This window comes from Tinamus guttatus, unplaced genomic scaffold (assembly GCF_059628265.1).
Source record: "Tinamus guttatus ecotype Peru unplaced genomic scaffold, ASM5962826v1 Tinamus_guttatus_pri_ptg000208l, whole genome shotgun sequence".
NCBI lineage: Eukaryota > Metazoa > Chordata > Aves > Tinamiformes > Tinamidae > Tinamus > Tinamus guttatus.
Window position 1 is genome coordinate 1,275,133 of NW_028288742.1, and position 15,672 is coordinate 1,290,804.

Genomic DNA, 15,672 nt, shown 5'->3' on the forward strand with positions numbered 1-15,672 from the left:
TACAGACTTTAAAGATGTACCATGTGAATGGATCTTAAAGAACACAAATAATTTGAAAGCTTACTGAATTTTAAGCAATACTACTACCCTATAAAAATACACAAATTGACAATGTCCAAATCTTACTTTGTTTTCCCAGTTTCCAAATAAGCCAGGCCTGTTGCACAGCTGTACTTAGCAAAATCAGAACCTATATATTTTCAGATACAATGTAACTGAACAGTTACACCTTATGAATTAAATGCAGATGTTTGTAGTCATTAAGTCAAAGCAATACAGTTCTTTCATTGTCACTTTCTACATTCTATAGTGCTTTTATTTCTCAGAAGTACATTTAATACACTGAAACTAATCAAAAATCTTCTTTTTAGAGTCCACAAGAGAAACTATCACATTCATGATTTTAGGAGCAAATCACCTCTATTTTTAGTCCTCACCATTTTAATCCTTAAGCACTTTTTATGAAGTAAAACTACCTAATAAAATGTCCCATTTCCCCAGATAGCGTATCAACATTTCTGCAGCTTCCCCACAAGAAAAAAAAAAGTTTATTTTCCAAAAAATATCTTCCCTACATTTTAGCTTAAACTGCTAGCTAAATATACCTGCTAATCTCTGAAAAAGCTAAAGATGTAAAGAAACAGTTCTTAGATAACAAGTGTAACAAGTCAATAATGAATTTCCTCTTAGCTAGGCTAACAACATACCTAGAATCAGATGCCAGCATTCTACAACAGATTATTTAGCAAAATGCAACAAGCAATAAATAAATTATAGATACATACGCATATATACACATAAAACTCTTGTCTCACTCTATCTCTTTAACGCACACATATACACACAGAAAGATATTACTCAAAAATCATGTAGGCAAAATGCTTAAATGCAGTTTTTCCTTTAACTTGATGTTGAATCTCAAAAATAAGTTATCTGCAGTCTAGGTCATTGTAAGGCTCCTAAATCTAATGAAGTATATGCCTTTATTCAAACTGAATATATGAAAATAACATGGCTCTGAAACATATTTGGAAAATGAAAGAATACTTGATTATACTCTTAGTTTACAGGAGATGCTGAAATTTAAATTAGTGCAGTTAAGAACTTTATTGAATATAACTCTATTACAGTAGAGAAAACATTTGCAATCTATTTCTGCATGTTAATTTGGATGGAAATGATTTGTTTCTGAAAAACAAGGCAAACATTAAGATGTTAAGAACAGGTAAGTATTTTGACAGGAATGCAATAAATTTAAATTTAGTAAATTTATTGTTATTATTTAAAAATAAATTTTATAAAAAAAAAGTCAACTTAATTTTGTTGCCTAATATTATTGAAGCACTTAGCCATTTGAAAATGCAGATGATTAAAACCAGCAAGCTAAAAGAAGAGCAGTATCAACAGGAATAACTTTAAGCTAAGGCATGCTGATGTTTTTAGGATATTCCATATATCACCATTATAAGCTAGTCAGAAAGCAGATTTAATAAATAAAATGGACGTGGTGTGCTGTTGCTCACATACCACTTCTGGTGACATTATATGTTTTAGTTTTCTTACCTTGTCAATCATTTTACGGGCTTCCATTTCTTCGGAATTGGGGTTTTCCAACTCAATAGTATAAGTACCTTTGTCACTCTGGTCGTCCTCATGGTCCTTTTCAGTAGCAGCAGAAATATGTTGACTTTTCAACTTTTTGTCCATTTCCTGGTTCTGATTAGGCCGATGGCCAAGGCTTCCTGAGCTCCTCAACAACGCCGCTTGTAGGACAGGCAAGGCAGCAGAGGGATCTTCTGATTTCTGCTTCAAAAGTTTTGCATGAACCCCATGTACCGCTCTGTGATGTGCTGAGCTAGCCTGCCCAGATGAGGGAACTGCTTTCTCTGCTGATGTAGGCTTCATTCTTTCAGACCGCGCGTGAGGTGTGGGAGAAGGCGTTTCTGGGCACGGAGCACCTACATTCTGAGAAAAAGAGTAAGAACGTCTCTTTCGAGGATGGTCTTCATCAAAAAACTCAATCATAAAAGCAGTCTGACTTGCACCAGTTTGCTCTTGTTGCTTTTCTGTAGAATGGACTTTCTGGTGTGACTTTTTCACCTCTGCATGATGGTGCCTTAAGTGTTCTTCAAGAGCTGCTCGCTTACTATAATGCCGGTGTGCACCAGCATTTTCTGAATCACTTTGTGTACCATCATCATGTTTATTCCCTAGAAAAAAGCAAAACAGTTTTATGCAACTGAGGAATTAAAACAAAATAAACTCCCTAAACACTCAACATATACCAAAGAAAACAATAAAGTAAAAAAAAAAAAAAAGTCCTAATCATTTTTTTTGTGTAGAATCCAACAGTATTCAGTAACTGGTTCTGCAAATATTGTACAGTTACAGCTAAATCTACCAGTCAAACAATGAAGCCTTTTACAACTGATTGGTAACATTAGCACATTTGAATTGCCCTTTTCACCAAAATTCTAGTCTATGAATATTTTATCAAAAATGCACAGCTAGTAAAATACAAATAAAATACTTTTGACTGAAGTTTGGAAATAACATTTTCCTCCAATTACACTAATTTTGTTATATAGCTGGCCAATTATGAATGACTAATAAAGCATTCTAGGCAGAGTTTAAATAGGAAGAAAAAAAAAAAAAAAAAAAAAAGCTACCCTAATATATAACCTGCATATAACCTTCCAGTTGCTGAAAATCTCTTTTGAGAGCCATAGATTCTCAGTTTTTCCCCCATGTATTACAAAAGCTTATCATGAGAAATGTTTACTTAAATTGGATTTAATTCTTTAATCCTTTTTCTTTTATTATTATTATTCACTCCTCGCAGAATCACATATTTTACCATCAGGATCTAAAATTATTACTTAATTCATTACTACTTATACTTTGAGATCTATGAATATTGATTATATATTTAGTCACGTGCACATAGACATAAACAACACACAGAAACATACTGAGTAATGATGCCTTAAAAATGTATCATAGGTTGAATAATCATACCCAGTAAGTCACAGCCTTTTTTTTTCTTTTTCCCCTCCTACAGAGAATAGCTTTTAGCGTGGTGGGTTTTTTTTTTCCTCTTCGCTTACATAGAATAGGCAGCCACTATTTACAATGGGAATCATAGTAAAGTAAGGCTAACAATACTGCGCATGTGGCTGAAATTCTTACTACATTCCTGTTTGTGACAAAGAGCTCCCTTCATTACAAATTTGTACAATGCCTACGGAAATGATGCAATGGTTCATATACTTCCACATAACAACAGTAAATGGCAACACCATTATGAAAAATCCTACATTATCTTCACAGTGTGATTTCACTAGAGGATATAGTGGGAAAAAGCGGAGAAGAAAAACCCAAAAGATTATCTACATTTTTTTTTTCAATCTAACTTTCGAAGAGCTAAAAATATACTGTACTTTTACTACCTGAAATAGTACAATATAAGACAGAATACAAGCAGATAACACACGATTACAAAAACTCAAAAAATTTGTCATGGCCAAATGCAACATATAACTTAGACCTCTCTCAGCTGAATATTTAACACGGTTTCACCAGCTTCTATTCCAAGGAGAAGGCTAAGGACTTAAAAACATAGTCCTACCTATTTATCAAAGTGGCATGGATAATATTTTTTAAAAATGATCATGAATATGATACAGTATCATGAACACCAAAGAAAGCTCTGTGATATTTTCTAGAAGTACTACTCTCTAGAAGTACTACTCATCTGAATGTTAGCATGCTGGTGCTAGCATGTGTTTTCAAGTGTTATTTTTTATATCAATTTGAAAGAGCTAGCCTTGAAAAGCAGACTTTTGATCAGTATGACAAAACACATTTCTTCCAACCCCAGTTAGCTGGGATTCCAGAGTTAACCTGCCAAAATTAAAAATAGAAAACAAAGGGCTCTTAAAGTTCTTCAGAAATTTTCATTTTGAAAGTTTAAATGTCATTGGGATTTTCATCTGCAAGGAAAAACATTTTTCTTTACTAAGTAGTCAAAAAGAAAATACACATTTCACAGTTAACATTTGATTTCAGTTTATTTGAAATGTTGTCTGCAGTAAATGAACATATTTAATAAATGGAACTTCATTCAACAGCAGTATTCTTACAAATATGACATTCTGCCAATTAGTATAAAAACTGAGCTTTTTGGTCTATTTCAGATTCATGACTTGAGCTCAACTCCATTGTGCATGATCAAATTAAGCAGAATAGCTACCTGATGCACACCTTGCCATTAAGGATTTCCTTAGACCTCATCCATGTTCGCTGAGTGCATGCTGTCAGAAGAGTTGCTAAAAGCATAATTTGAACTTCAGAGCTTTGATTTTGGAAAGAAATTCAGCTTTTTGAAGTAACACACAGGAAAAAATATGAAATATATAAAACGTAGGTCAGGTTTGGGTTTTTCCTTTCTCTTTGATTTCAACTGCATCGTGACTTAAAACATCTCCAGTCAGTATACTTACTGTTGCACGACTTAGGATTTTTTTTAATCCTCTTTTTAATGACTAAATTGTGCAATAAGATTTACCAGTGCAGATCCCTGTGCAAATGTGGAGTATCCAGAACTTCAGTAGAACTCCGCAAGGGCTCAGGGATCCACTTGCTGCATAGTGTAGAAGGACCGTTACCTCATGAAATAAGTATATCTGGAATTATTTACGTTACCTTTCAGTCTCTTCAAGTACACTGGCACATCACTCTTAATACTTTTGGAATCCTCCTCTGTTGGTTCCCATATCATTCTGGGAGGATTGTTCTGTGCTAGCCAATCTGCTACTTTGCTCTCTGCAGCCATCATCACTGTTTGAAGCCCAGGCAGGTCCTGGCCAGCAGAGGAAGAAGGCTTCTTGGACTTATGGCGCTGTTCAGGAGTGAATTTTGTCACATGGTCTTTGATTGTTACTTTTCCTGGAGTGTTGTCATCAAATTCAATGGTAAAAGAAGCATGCCCTGCACCTGCTGCATGGGAGCTTTGTGTGTCTTTTGTTGGTATTTCATGAATAGCACCCTCTGCTATTTGTGAAGGTTGCTGGAATTCTTTTGTGGGGATTTCAAAATAACTTGGCTCCCTACAGAAAGGATAAAGTTCTTCGCTTGCAGCTGCAGACTGCTCCTCAGCTTGCTTGGCATCTGTGCTGCATCCTATTAGGAAAAATAAAACAGATTTCACAATACTTCGGAACTTCAGGTTCTTCAAGAAATTTCCGAACTCCTTTAAAGGCCACTTGAATAATTTCTGAACTAAACAGCAAGATGGTGGAGATGATAGAGCAACACAGTTCTGGAACTACAATTCCAGAATCACATTTACAAAGCCTTACTGAAAAGACGGCATGAGCTTTGGCCATAAGGACTGTGTAGTGGCAAAAAGCTCACTTCAATTTGTCAAAGAAAATTTGCATTCCAATAGATTTCTTTGATGATTTGAAGAGCAGATGAATTATTAGCAACAGAAAGTGGCCAAAAAAAAAACACTAGAGAAAATACTTGAGAATATCATTAGAGCAATTCCAATCTATCTGAAAAATGCCAAATCATGGTGCCCCCAAGCTAGTGATTTGACTCCACCTCATCAGCGGATGGCTGGTATAATTTTGTGTGGTGAAATTCTTTGGAAAAACAATTCACACACTAATGCAAGAAAAACATAATTTGTGCCTTGAATATTCTAATACTGACAAACATTGGAAAGTGCTTTTCTTACATTTCTACAAAAGGTAAAAGAATTGAGCCAAATGCTAATGTTTGTTCATATTTCACTTGTTATCTTCAATTGCAAATGCACTGAAAAAGCAGATTAGAGCAACAATAGCTGAAATCATGCAGCATGTTACCAAATCATGCTCTGAACTGGGTAGAGTGCAGGATGTTGGAAGAGCATGGGATGGGTATTCAGAGTTCCACTGTTTAGTTTGAACAGAAGCTACAGCTTCTTGTGGTTGCTCAAAAAACTATTGCTATATCTTTAAGAAAGCAAGCCTTCTGATTGCATTTCATGGAGTGGCAAATCAGCCAAAATATCTGGTGTGAAGATGTATTATAAGCAACAGATGGTCACGATGTTAGAAGCAACAGCAATTTTCATTCCAAAAAAAGAATTCCGAATAGTTCCTACATCTTTCATCATGAACTACATTAAGATGTTTAAGAAATTGTTTTAGTTTGCCAAGTAGCGGAATAAGAAAGCAATTAATTAATTTATATGGCTAAAAATAGCCAAAACATGAACTGAGGTAGTCACAACAAGCATTGAGCTCATTATGCCATAAGGTAGCAATGGAAACAGATTTATACTACAGTTGAAAGTTTAATGGGTAAAAGGGGAAGGGTGGCATAATAAGGTGAGTAATTCGATATGGATAAATAGCAAAGTAGTTTGTGAATAACATAGTAGTTGAAAAAGTTAAAAAAAATAGAATAAAATGATATAATGGAGGAATGACAAAATTTGTACAACTTCCTCATTGAGTGCCAAAGTCGGACAACAATGAGACAAAATATCTCTTTAATAAAGACACATGGACTGTTTTATTTTAGATAAATGTAGCTGTTGCAAACACAAAAGATGCTCAGAATTCAGATTTTTTTTGTAATTTTTTTGCTCCGTGCCAAGAATGTCTCAGTTAAATGAGACATTGGATAAGTGTTGGGCTCCTTCCACAGCAGCCGTTGAAGCACTGTCAGCTTCTAAACCAGCCTGTACTGAGGAACCTTCTGTATTCTGAGTATTTCATCTCTGTTGGGTGGTTTTTGGACACTGCAATAGCAACTCACTACTCCATTCTCTGGGAAACTGAATGCAGCTTTAGCCCCCATCCTGAAAACATCTTTGACAGTAGGTTAGCATTAAAGAATACATCTGGTTTACTGAAGCGAAGTTCATTAAAATATTTTCTATTTTTAGACACAAAATTCACAGAAATAAAAGTCACATGTTGCAGCTACTGAATTTCAGGTGAACTACCACATTATTCTCCCTCCGTTTCATTCGTCTAACAAGCTAGAATGGACCAAGCTCTGCTAACGTCAAATCTTTAGCTAAGACGCTCACAACAGGCAATGCTATTATTAAACAGAAGACTAATCCACCAAGGACCAAGCTCATATATACCTTTCCCCCACCCCCGCCATGGTTCTGTTCACTCAGATTCAAAGCTTCAAACCTATGATTTTATATAACTCATAAAACTGGTAATTAAACAAGATATTGGGTTGAATGCTCCCTTCAAATATGACAGTAGGTGATCAGATTCCTGCAACAAATTTAGCATTTGATATCAACTTTTTATGCCATAATTATGTGCAGAGTATTTGATTCTGATATTTTTGTTGGTGCTATAATATTTTTTGAATCTAAATTATGACAGAATTTATCAAATAAATTAGAAATTTAATGACAAATATAAAATGACTTCTACCAAACCAGAGAAAATCTTGGAAAGTAGTTTAAAAAAATCCAATGTGCAAATCAATTTTAATTACCTAAAAATACTGTTTTTAAATTAAAGTACTTGCATTTTTAGAAAAAAAAGAACATAATTAATCACCTAAACTAATGAGGTGAATTTTTATGTCTTGGTCTAAATTGCCTTTAGAAATTTTTCTACTGATGTCCTACATGTAATACCTGGAAGGTTTCTAAATATTACGAACAGTGACCTATAAAGTAATCTTACCTTTGCAATCCTATCCTATTATAAAAAGCTACTTGCTACCAACAGAAGGAAGAGAACATCACAGCAAAAACAACAATTTTGTGAAATAAGAACTGTAAGCATGTTCTTTGGGAAATAAGGGAATGAAAGGGTTATGAACTGCGATGTGGGGAGCAGGAACTGAAGTGATTTTGGAATGAAGGAGAACATAAAAAAAAAAAAAAGGTGAATTTGGGAAGAGTAGTATTTTTTAACAAGTTTCTTGCAATTAATAAACATACTTTTTATTGTCAAAGGTATGAATAGTCTAAAATATCATATTTACACACTATTCAATTAGCAAAATATTTTGGCTTCATATTTGGCAGCGTATGATTATAGACTTAATGAGAAGGTGCAGCCAGCTATTTCAAACGCTTAATAAATCTTTCGCACTTCTAATGAAAATTTTCTTTATCTTCATATTGCCTTTTATTTCCCAATTATCTTTAAGCTTCTTGTTTGCTGGTTCTTTTATTTTGCAGGCAGAAGCAGTATCAGTTTGCTAAAGGCATTATTTTTCATTTAACAGGTAAGAGGAATTGCAAAAATGTATGTAAACATTTACCTAAGATTAAGTACAATATTTTTTTCTTTTAGTGTTATTTTAACTTATCTTATTAAATGATACCAAAAATATATACTATATTTAATCTGCACCTCTTACAATAATTATTTTATCATTAACTTATCAGAGTTCTTTAAATGAGCTAAAAAAAAAAGGAGCAAAACAGTAAAACTAGTCTTACTTTATTTTCAGGTTGTGGTTCTAAAGTTCTGTAAGGATACTGTGACATACTGTGCACATTCACATCTACTTAGCATAGCAAGTATCACACATGCAGCACTTGTATGTATTGATGTACTGCAGGGCACAACTCAGCAAAGCTGATATTAAGAATGTTAATTTCAATGATTTTGAATGTTCATTCCAATGATCAGTCAGCCTGCTTTACCTTAAAATGATACTTCTTCGAAAATTTGAGGAATAATTTCAGATGATAATTTGTTTAGTGATGTTGTAATTCTAAAGTGCTTTGTGCTAAAGATAAGCAAAAGTGCTTCAGATTCTTAAATTCTGTTTACAAACCATGATTTGTCTGGAAGCTTTTGGTAAAGAAATTTATGATGTTAAGTCCTACAATCACAACTGAGATCAGCAGAAAATAGTTTCTGTTTTTCCAGGAAGAAAGAATGCAGCCCAGGGCAACATAAATAACTATACACCCATCAAGTTTGTCACTAGCACGTAAAGCTAGAGAAAATAAAGAAAATACAGAATCTTTAATAACACTTGTAACAGGTGCAACACAGATGGTATAAAGTTATATAGGTGTACATGCAACAATCCATTTTAATACTAGCTAATATACCATGAATAATAAAATTAGTCTCTGAAAAATAACAGTCTCTGAAAGACAGCCCTTCCAGTCCTCCTGCTCTTTGCAAGGAATTTCCATTAGTGTGTTTCCATCAAGATAGGAAACAGTAATACTTAATTAGTCTTTACAGTCTCAAGTTAATAAGATTATTTGTCTATAGTTGGCTTAACAGAATCTCCTTATTAAACCTTGCCCCATCTCTTGTAACTCATGTCATCTTTCCTATTCAATGAATAATCATGTACCAGATCATTAAAGCATGAAGCAGACATTTCATAAGATTAATTAGTTAAAAAGGTATCAAGACCAAAGAATGTGAGTTATAGATGAATTTAATTGTATAAGTTCTTGAAATTTTCTGATTATTAAGTTACTTATTTTTCAGACAGTTTGAAAACAAGTTTCAATTTGGTGTATTAACTACTTGCAGTATTATAATTTGAGCACATAAAAGAGCAAATAACCACATCTATCTTGAGTAATTTTGGTAGATTACAAAATTCAATTTCTAGTTCAGAAATACTCAAACAGTAAACTCCTGTAAAGTTTAAGATTTCCTTTCATTATAAACTATTTTTATAACGATTTCCAATTCCTATATTCACCTATGTTAAAGCACCTAAGTACATGAAGAAAACACATACTAGTACTGGAAATTCAGAAGTTAAAAGTTTTCATGGGAAGCAACTGTAGGTCAAAGGGGCCTGAAAAGTTTACGTATTTACTTTAACGGTATGAAAATAATTGAGCTTTTTTCTTTTTCTTTTTTTTTTTCTTTTTTTTTTTTAAGCACACTTCTACCCAGATATTAGAGTTGATGTTCTAGTACTGAAGAAAAGAATCCACAAAGGCAAATACCACCTCTATCTCGTGTCTCAGAGTTTCTGCCAGAACTACTAAAAATCATCTTCAACAGTCAGATTAGTAGAAACATATGACTGATGTCTATTTAGAGATAAAGAGAGTGAAACAAACAAATCATTTTTCTATGCATGAGATTTTAAAATCAACATCCTCCAAGGGTGACAATTTTTTTTAGAAAGCGATTTTTTTAAAGTTTGTTTTTTTAAGAGTAGTATCTTTGTACAAAAATTTCACATAAGCCTTTGCTCATGATGTACTTGCTCAAACTGAACTCTCTTTTAGTAGATTTTTAAGTCCTTCTGTTTAGGTGAATAGAAGCTATTCCTGCATTTTATTTAGATTAATTCTAATTGTAGGAGATAAAAACAATGTTGAACATGATTAAACAACATAAACAATTCCTAACATATCTTGTGCAGTTACAAAAAAACACAAATGGTGTATTTGCTAGAAAGCCTCCAGGCTCTAATGTCTTCGTATATAAGGAAAATGAGAAAACAAAATCAACTACTGTAGAAAATATTAGTGCCTTCTCCATTCATTATTCACCTTACGATGAGCCTAAGATGAGGCATGTTAAACAGATCTCCTTTCCTCAAGTTCTGTCTTGAATACACTTATTTCCATGTACTACTAAAACAGACTGAACTTATTGACTACTTAAATTAAGAAGCAAGTGGCATCTTAGTTTTTTCTGAACTCAAGAAACAAGGCAGAAGTTCTGATAACTTTCTGAGAATCTCTTGGGGAAATAAATACATGAGCATGTAAACGACATGATTCAATAACGCTTTTGAAAAAATAATTTAAGATTATAATTAAAAAACAAGAATAGGCATGTTAATATACCAAAAGAATCTTGTATCAATTTTGTTAAGGTCATTACATCAAAACCACAGATATCAGGATATTGCTTTCTAATAACCCTGTGTATAATGAGTGCAAAAAAATTGCATGCTTTAAAATTAAACCAGTGCATATATGTACAAGCAAATACAAAAAAATCTTTATCCTAAAACTCTTTTTTTTATATATGCTTGTTTGCATCTAAGCAAAATTTTAGCTTCTATGCAATTCAGATACCAGAGTCTTTAGCATTCCTGTTTCGAAATAGATGGGAAGATGTAAAGTCACAGGTTTTATAGTCCTTCCTCTAATGTGGAAAATAAGGAGATACACATTTGGCTAACATTCTTTCAGTGGCATTGACAGAAGGCAAAGATTTAGTGCTTTTCTTTGTAACTGACAACATAGGCATCCTTCCTTCATGTTAAGAAAAGCGGAAGCAAAACTACATATGGCAATCGCTGTTTCTTACTATTACTGAAATTAAGGACAAATAATCAGTCTTTCTTTAAAATGTTACAATTCAAAAAACAGATTTTGAGAGATGATGCAAAATGCACAATTGTAGAGCCAGATATGTTTAATGTAGAATTTTAAACCTTAATGTAGAATATTAAACCTGTATTTACAGAGTGTTCATAGAAGGGCAGGATTACATACTATTCTCACATTGTGTATATGACCTTTAAAGAAAAAAAAAATCCCCAAATGTAATATTTGTAATATAGTTGTTTTGTGTGTTACAATGTGGTTTTAGCTCCATAAAAATTGTCACAACTTTGACGCTTTCACCCAAATCTTACGGGAATTCCACTACTGGCTAAATTATCAGGACTTCAGACTTAACATGAAGAAGTTATTAAAAGCTAGGACAAAACTTTAACTCCAAGGATGCTGACTCCCTTGCATTGCAGAGTAATTTTAGTTTGTTTTCATTTTTGAGACTTTACTCCAATTCCTCCAAAATAGGAGTCATGACAAGCAAGTAATCTACTATTACAAGAAGAGAGAGCCCCCAACCCAGTCTAAGCCCTTTATATTTTTTAAATGTAAAACTGGTAGTCCTTGAATTCATGTTAAAGCAGCCAGCCAAAATGGGTTGAATTCTATCCTGACTTCACAAAGTTTTGAAGCTATTCTCTGTATTGGAAAAACAGTCATTTTATTTATAGGCCTGATGATAGATTTAGAAGTCTAGTTATAGAAATCCAGATTTAAATTTTGGTCAGACGAAATAAACAAGCTAACTAAAAAACCTACATGATCTACATGATGGAAATAACCATTAACATAATATCTGACTATAGAAATGTTTATTGCATGAAATATGAAATACTAAGGCAGCAATAATGAATTAGCAGAGATAGTTAGCACAGATAGCACATATAGCATTATGTATTTGACTTTTAGCTATCATTTATTTTCAGATTTTTAAAAATAGTCAACTACAATCTCCAAGTATACGAAAGGCCAGATACGAATTAATGATATGAGGCACACTGGCTCTGATAATTTTATTCTCTATATTAATTTGCAATTATGTCGTATGTTGAAAACTGATATAACATGTCTGAAATCGGTCCCTGGAAGTGCATATAATTTCTCAGGGGATTAAAAAAAAAAAAAGTAACAAATTTAATTTGAATACACTTTTATGTACACAAGCTATGACACTTCAAAAATATCTCCTTTAGTAATGTGCACTAATATTGCAAAAATGAGAAGACAGACTTACCAGAAGCCCCCGTTTCATTCATTTTTTCTTCACGTTTGCTATCTGGCTTACAACCACTTTTCTCATCAGCCTCTTCATCCCCCCACCAGGCTGGCTGTCCATACAAAGGCGTACCACGCGGCATGGCAGAAAGGTCTACAAAACAGCCCAAAGCACACAGTTTCTTTTCCAATTCATTGCAATACTTAGATTCAAATGACAACAACAGAAAACAGTTTGCTCAGATCTTTTCTCCTGGAAGCTTGAGTAGATTGCCTGTATGCATTCACTCAAATACCAAACCAACTTAGAGGCTTGGATAAATGATCTGGGTTCTAAATATAAAAGCTTACTAATGACCTGATAAAAACTACTGGCACAAACATTTATGCAAAGGCAGCTGACATTTCTTATTGTTACCCTGAAATATCCATAAACATTATTTTCTGATTTCAGCCTGAAGTCATCAGAATAGCAGCACATTCCTAAAAGCTCTCTCCTGCTGTTTCTGTGAAAAGATTTTCACTTTTACCCACATTGACCTTTCACTGAAATCTGAACTCACCACTAGAAAAAACTGACCAAATTTTGCAATGCTGCCAAGAGTCCAGATAGCTGACAGCTACTACAGAGTTACCAAACCAAAAGTTACCTACTGTAAAAACATTAGTTAGCACAATCACTCCTTTTAAGTAGGCAATAGTTCAATTACAGTACAATTAGAAATAATGTATATTTGTTACTTACAAAGCTTACACACGATTAAATACATTTAAATGCAAAGGTTAAATTAGAAAAGATACTAAAAGAAAAACCTGATCTCCTACGATAATACTTTTATCCTACTAATATTTAGCTATTTTAACATCACACGGATCTTCTGAAGAGACTGTCTGCAGTCCAAAGTGATAATGTGCTCTGTTCAAATTTAGGTAGCAGCTCATCTACTACTTTGACTATTACTAATGTCAACATTTTTATTCGCAATGTTGTACTCCTTGAAATGCAAAAGAGTACATAAAACTTAACACTTGAAAAGTTGCGGCATGATTTGAAGATATCAGTTATATATATATTTTTTTCACCTATTACTATAGTCAATACTAAACTGTTTTTAAAAATTGACGGCTGATGCTCGTGTACTGACTTAGCAAGAGTAAACAGCAACATGCAGCAACAGAGAGAGAATCAATTCCCAGAAAGCTTCTGAGTGACAAAGAGAAACCCTTAACATTAACTTTACTCCTCCAAAAAATATTAGCAATCAAAGTCAAAAAGAAAACAGAGGAGGGAAAAAAGTGTGCTACATTATGAAAATATAAGAAGAGCTGAATGCTGAAGGAACATACTGAGCAGAAATACTGAAGTATTAGATAGGCTGCATGTATCTTTTACAGGATGGTAGATTAATCAACAAAACGAAAAGGTTAACTACTTATAACATGCTATTCTACAGATTCCTAAAGGCAGAGAATTTGTTGAAGCAAGTATTCCATTCCAAAAGAATTGATTAAGCCCAAGCTATCATACACCCTTAGACTAAAGGGTCAGTCAGTTCCATATAGAAATGAGACTTGATTCATGTCTCCTTCCTGTGGTTATTTCCTGTAGCAGATAACACAACAAGGTTTTATGGTCAGATAACAGAGAAATAAACGTTCTCATCCTGGAATTAAAGACACCCGTAACAAAGCCAACATCACATTAATTCAAAAGATCATTTCAAAACAAGACCACACACACACAATAGCACACACACACGCGCGCGCACAGGGATATCTAGTAAAAAATGAAAAAACATACACTTGTTTTATATTTCTAGCATTTTTTAAACATCCACGTTTTACTGTATGTGTCCAACAATGAATGCTAATAGCTACAAAAGAAAAAACAACAAAGCTCCTCAGAAACAAAATCTTAAGAACAGGAAGATAATTTGAGAATCCTAGTGGAAAATTTTGAGAGTTGTATATGAACAAGAATTTTCAATTAAACTACTATTAGCATCATTTTATTGCCATAAAAATACAATTTTAGGAAGAGAATAGAAATACAAAACTCTGATAGGCTACCAGAAGGTCCACTTCTGAGTGTTTTTATACCTAGATGCTAACCAAATTTAGAAATGCAATTCAGAAAATTATTTAATTACACTTAAATATTTTTAAAAGTCTCATATTAAGTTTTTGCATCTACATAATTTCAGAAAAACTCTAGAAAAGCAAATGAACATTCTTGACAAGTTTGTGTGCTTCTGCAGCAAATAAGCATCTTACCCACTGCTTTCTCCTCAGTTTTCACTGCTTCTGCAGTTTTGTGGTGCACTTCAGCTGTGGAGTCAGTCACCTTGGACTCACAATTTTTGGAGCTGGCTGACTTTGATCCTTCTGCCTCTGAGGATTTTTGGGATAACTGAAGTTGGCTTGTAAATTTTTCATGCTACATGAATAAAGGGAAAAAAATAAAGAAATGAAAAAAAAAAAAAGCCCACCTGTTCAAATGTAACAATAACCACATATACGAGGGCAGAAGAGTATTTTAGAACTTCACATTGTTACCTTAAGTGCTTCTTCAGGGACTCTCATTTCCCCTCTGACGACAGTAAAAAGATTAGTATGTAGGATATGCTAAGGAAAATATTTAGATTTCTCAGTTTACAAGAGAATTATACGGCAAGACAACAGTTTGCAGTCAATTTCTCCATATTTAGTACAAGAATGTGCCTTTTTGCCTAAAAGGAAAGTAATAATTCCTTGCAACCCAGAGGTTATAATAAGTTAGGTATAATAAGCTATTATTAACACCTGTTATTATTATACCTATAATAAGCTGGGAACAGCAAGGTATGAACGAAGGTTTGTAACAGCACTGGAAGTGCCTTTTTTTTTTTTTCAGTGAAAAACAATGAAATATAGTGACTTCTAATCAAGGCATACAACAGATGCTCAGAAATCTCATTGATTCTTTTTTCATTTAATATATTTAAATAACATATAAGCTTAATATTCTGTGGATCACCGAACAGTAGAAGATGGGAAGAGTCTCTGGAGATTGTAGAGGCCAATCCTCCTGCTCAAAGCAGTATCAGTTCTACTGGTCTTCTCCTAAATTCCTTCAACATGCCTCTCAGAAG

The 15,672-nt window shown here is 33.5% G+C and overlaps 1 protein-coding gene across 1 annotated transcript in view; it reads right to left on the reverse strand.

Annotated features, from left to right (window-relative positions):
* CEP170 (centrosomal protein 170) overlaps positions 1–15,672 on the reverse strand; it is a 92,544-nt gene that overhangs the window by 44,594 nt on the left and 32,278 nt on the right. The window contains exons 5-9 of the mRNA XM_088524151.1: positions 15,098–15,153; positions 14,816–14,978; positions 12,561–12,695; positions 4,705–5,181; positions 1,564–2,210 (exon numbers count right to left, since the gene is read on the reverse strand). Coding sequence (XP_088380277.1) covers positions 1,564–2,210; positions 4,705–5,181; positions 12,561–12,695; positions 14,816–14,978; positions 15,098–15,153 — 1,478 coding nt within the window. The remainder of the gene's footprint in view (positions 1–1,563; positions 2,211–4,704; positions 5,182–12,560; positions 12,696–14,815; positions 14,979–15,097; positions 15,154–15,672) is intronic.